Source organism: Lissotriton helveticus, chromosome 9 (assembly GCF_964261635.1).
Source record: "Lissotriton helveticus chromosome 9, aLisHel1.1, whole genome shotgun sequence".
NCBI lineage: Eukaryota > Metazoa > Chordata > Amphibia > Caudata > Salamandridae > Lissotriton > Lissotriton helveticus.
The window spans coordinates 584550682-584552970 of NC_136070.1; the positions used below are offsets into that span (position 1 = coordinate 584550682).

Below are 2289 nucleotides of genomic sequence, written 5' to 3' on the forward strand. Positions count from 1 at the left end.
CAAGAAAGAAAAAAAAGAAATAATCAACAGAGAGTCCTGGTCAGCCTTGCAATTGACTCCTTAGGTAACATTAGACACCCATAAATACATATAACAGCAGCTGCGTCCATGAACAACAGCTACATTGCATGTAACTGCTCAATTTGAATTTTGTCCAAGGAAACGGGCTGTGTGCGGGAGCAGAGTGTCTGGTTAAAGACATGGTTTTCTAGTCAACAAAATTAAGGAGACACAGACCATGACGTGGGGTCATGTGTTCCAGTGTGGCCCTTCACAATGCTTGAATGGTCTTTTGCCAGTTGCTTATTACTGTATTTGGCTGTTAATCTGGTAAGAGATATCATAAGAGAACACCAGAAAGACTTTAATACTAGGGGAAGGCAACGTCCGAAAGACAAAATGTAATTTTTCCTGGGGTTCTGAAATCATTGCATGATATGAAATGCAAGAAACTAAAAAACAAAATAATGAACCGCGAGTCCTGGCCAGCCTTCCAATTGACTACTTAGGCACCATAAGACACCCATAAATACATATAACAGCAGCTGCAGGCTCTAAACAACATCTATATTGCATATAACTGCTCAATTTGAAGTGTACGAAAGGAAAGGGGCTGTGAGAGGGAGCGGAGTGTCTCATTAAAGACATGTTTTTCTGGTCAAGAGAATGAAGGAGACACAGACCATAAGATGGTGAGCGCGGCTAGAGTTACAAAAAACTTGGGGTCACATGTACCTGTGTGGCCCTTTGTAAAGCTTGACTGGCTGTCTGCCAGTTGCTTATTACTGTACTTAGATGTTAATCTGTTACTAATGAGGTGGAATCTTTGCCCTGATAGTGTAAAGCTATTAGAGGCGACTGGTTTGGGGAACAACCTCAACTGTATTAACAACAAGGGGAGACCCAAGAGCTATTAAAGATACAGTGTCCATGCTCCTAACCTTATCACTCACCGCCCCACCCGTCGTGTCGAGGAGTCGGAGTGCGTGGAGACCACCACCATTCTTCTTGCCTTGCCCTGCTGCAGCCTGTTGGTTTACTGTCTGTGGCTGCGGGCGGCACGCAACTATAAAATAATTCAAGGGATTTCATTACAGGGCATTACAGTCTCTCAGCCGAGGCATACAACCGTGACAGCCGGTGATACAGCAACCTTACAGTGCTCCTTCAATAGCAGTGAGAAGTTTAGCATCGGTGGCTACAAATGGTTTTTCATCGAACCCTCCTCCTCTTCTATGACCGAGGTGACCAACAGCAGTGAAAAGTTCAGCGGAAGGGTCTTCCTGCCAGACCACACCACCTTCACCTTGCAGCAGAAGGCCGACGTAGAAATTCACAATGTTCAAGCCAATGACACAGGAACATACATCTGTGAGGTGGAGCTCTTCACAAATAACAGCAAAGGATGTGGAAACGGGACACATCTGTTGGTGCAAGAGGGCAAAAAAGGCACGCATGGTCAGACTGCACCCCCACAACAGGAATGCTTGCACTACGCAACGCTGAGTACTAAAGATGACAAAAGAAGCCCCCGGCCCTGCAAAGCTTCAGAGCAGGTGGTCTACTCCAGGATCCAGACCGACGTCCAGCTAGGGGTATCTAGAAGACCCTCTCAGGATCCAGACCACATCCTGTACACCAGGGTGAACTCTATCACTGGTACTATACAGGAGCGGGACACATTAAGAAGATGTAGCCTGAGTCTGGATACATAACCTCCCTGGCCGCCCTGTTAAGTTAAGTTGAGAGGTTTTTTAATTCACGTGCACTTATAAGTTTTTGGTCCTGACGAAATGCCACCGACCTTTTGGCGATTACGGGCATGAAACATGTTGACCCCTGATTCCTTGATTCATCAGGTGAATATACCTATTAGAACAAGAACGTCTTTCATAGTTACTACTGCTTGAGGTATATCATTACGACATATTGTTGCGTATAAACCCTCCCAATATCTTGATTTTTCACTAGGCACTGGTTTTTCCCTCATCTTACCCCATACCTCCTTTTCCCCGCACACCTGCATGCACCTTCCGGCTGTCCTAAAAGATCTCCAGTAAAGTGTCCCTTCTGGGGGCCCGTGGGGGATTGCAGCGCCGGCCCCACGTGGAGCTATAGCCCGATGATGAAGCATGACATCCTATTGGTGTATGATGAAACATGATATCCTAAGGGTGTGTGAGGGCAACTAAGGACAATATTTGCCTTTGTTACGATGGGTGTTCATACCTAGGCTTCTTTGTCTCCTTCCCCCCTTTTCTTCCTTCCCTTTAAATTGTTTGTTTGGGT

At 46.0% G+C, this 2289-nt stretch overlaps 1 protein-coding gene across 1 annotated transcript; it reads left to right on the plus strand.

Annotated features, from left to right (window-relative positions):
* The first annotated feature begins 238 nt into the window (after positions 1 to 238).
* LOC144783222 (uncharacterized) lies at positions 239 to 1715 on the plus strand. The gene is made up of 2 exons (XM_078662311.1): positions 239 to 330; positions 1028 to 1715. Exons 1-2 carry the CDS (start codon positions 239 to 241, stop codon positions 1713 to 1715), a joined length of 780 nt encoding a protein of 259 aa, XP_078518437.1.
* Positions 1716 to 2289: the final 574 nt, after the last annotated feature.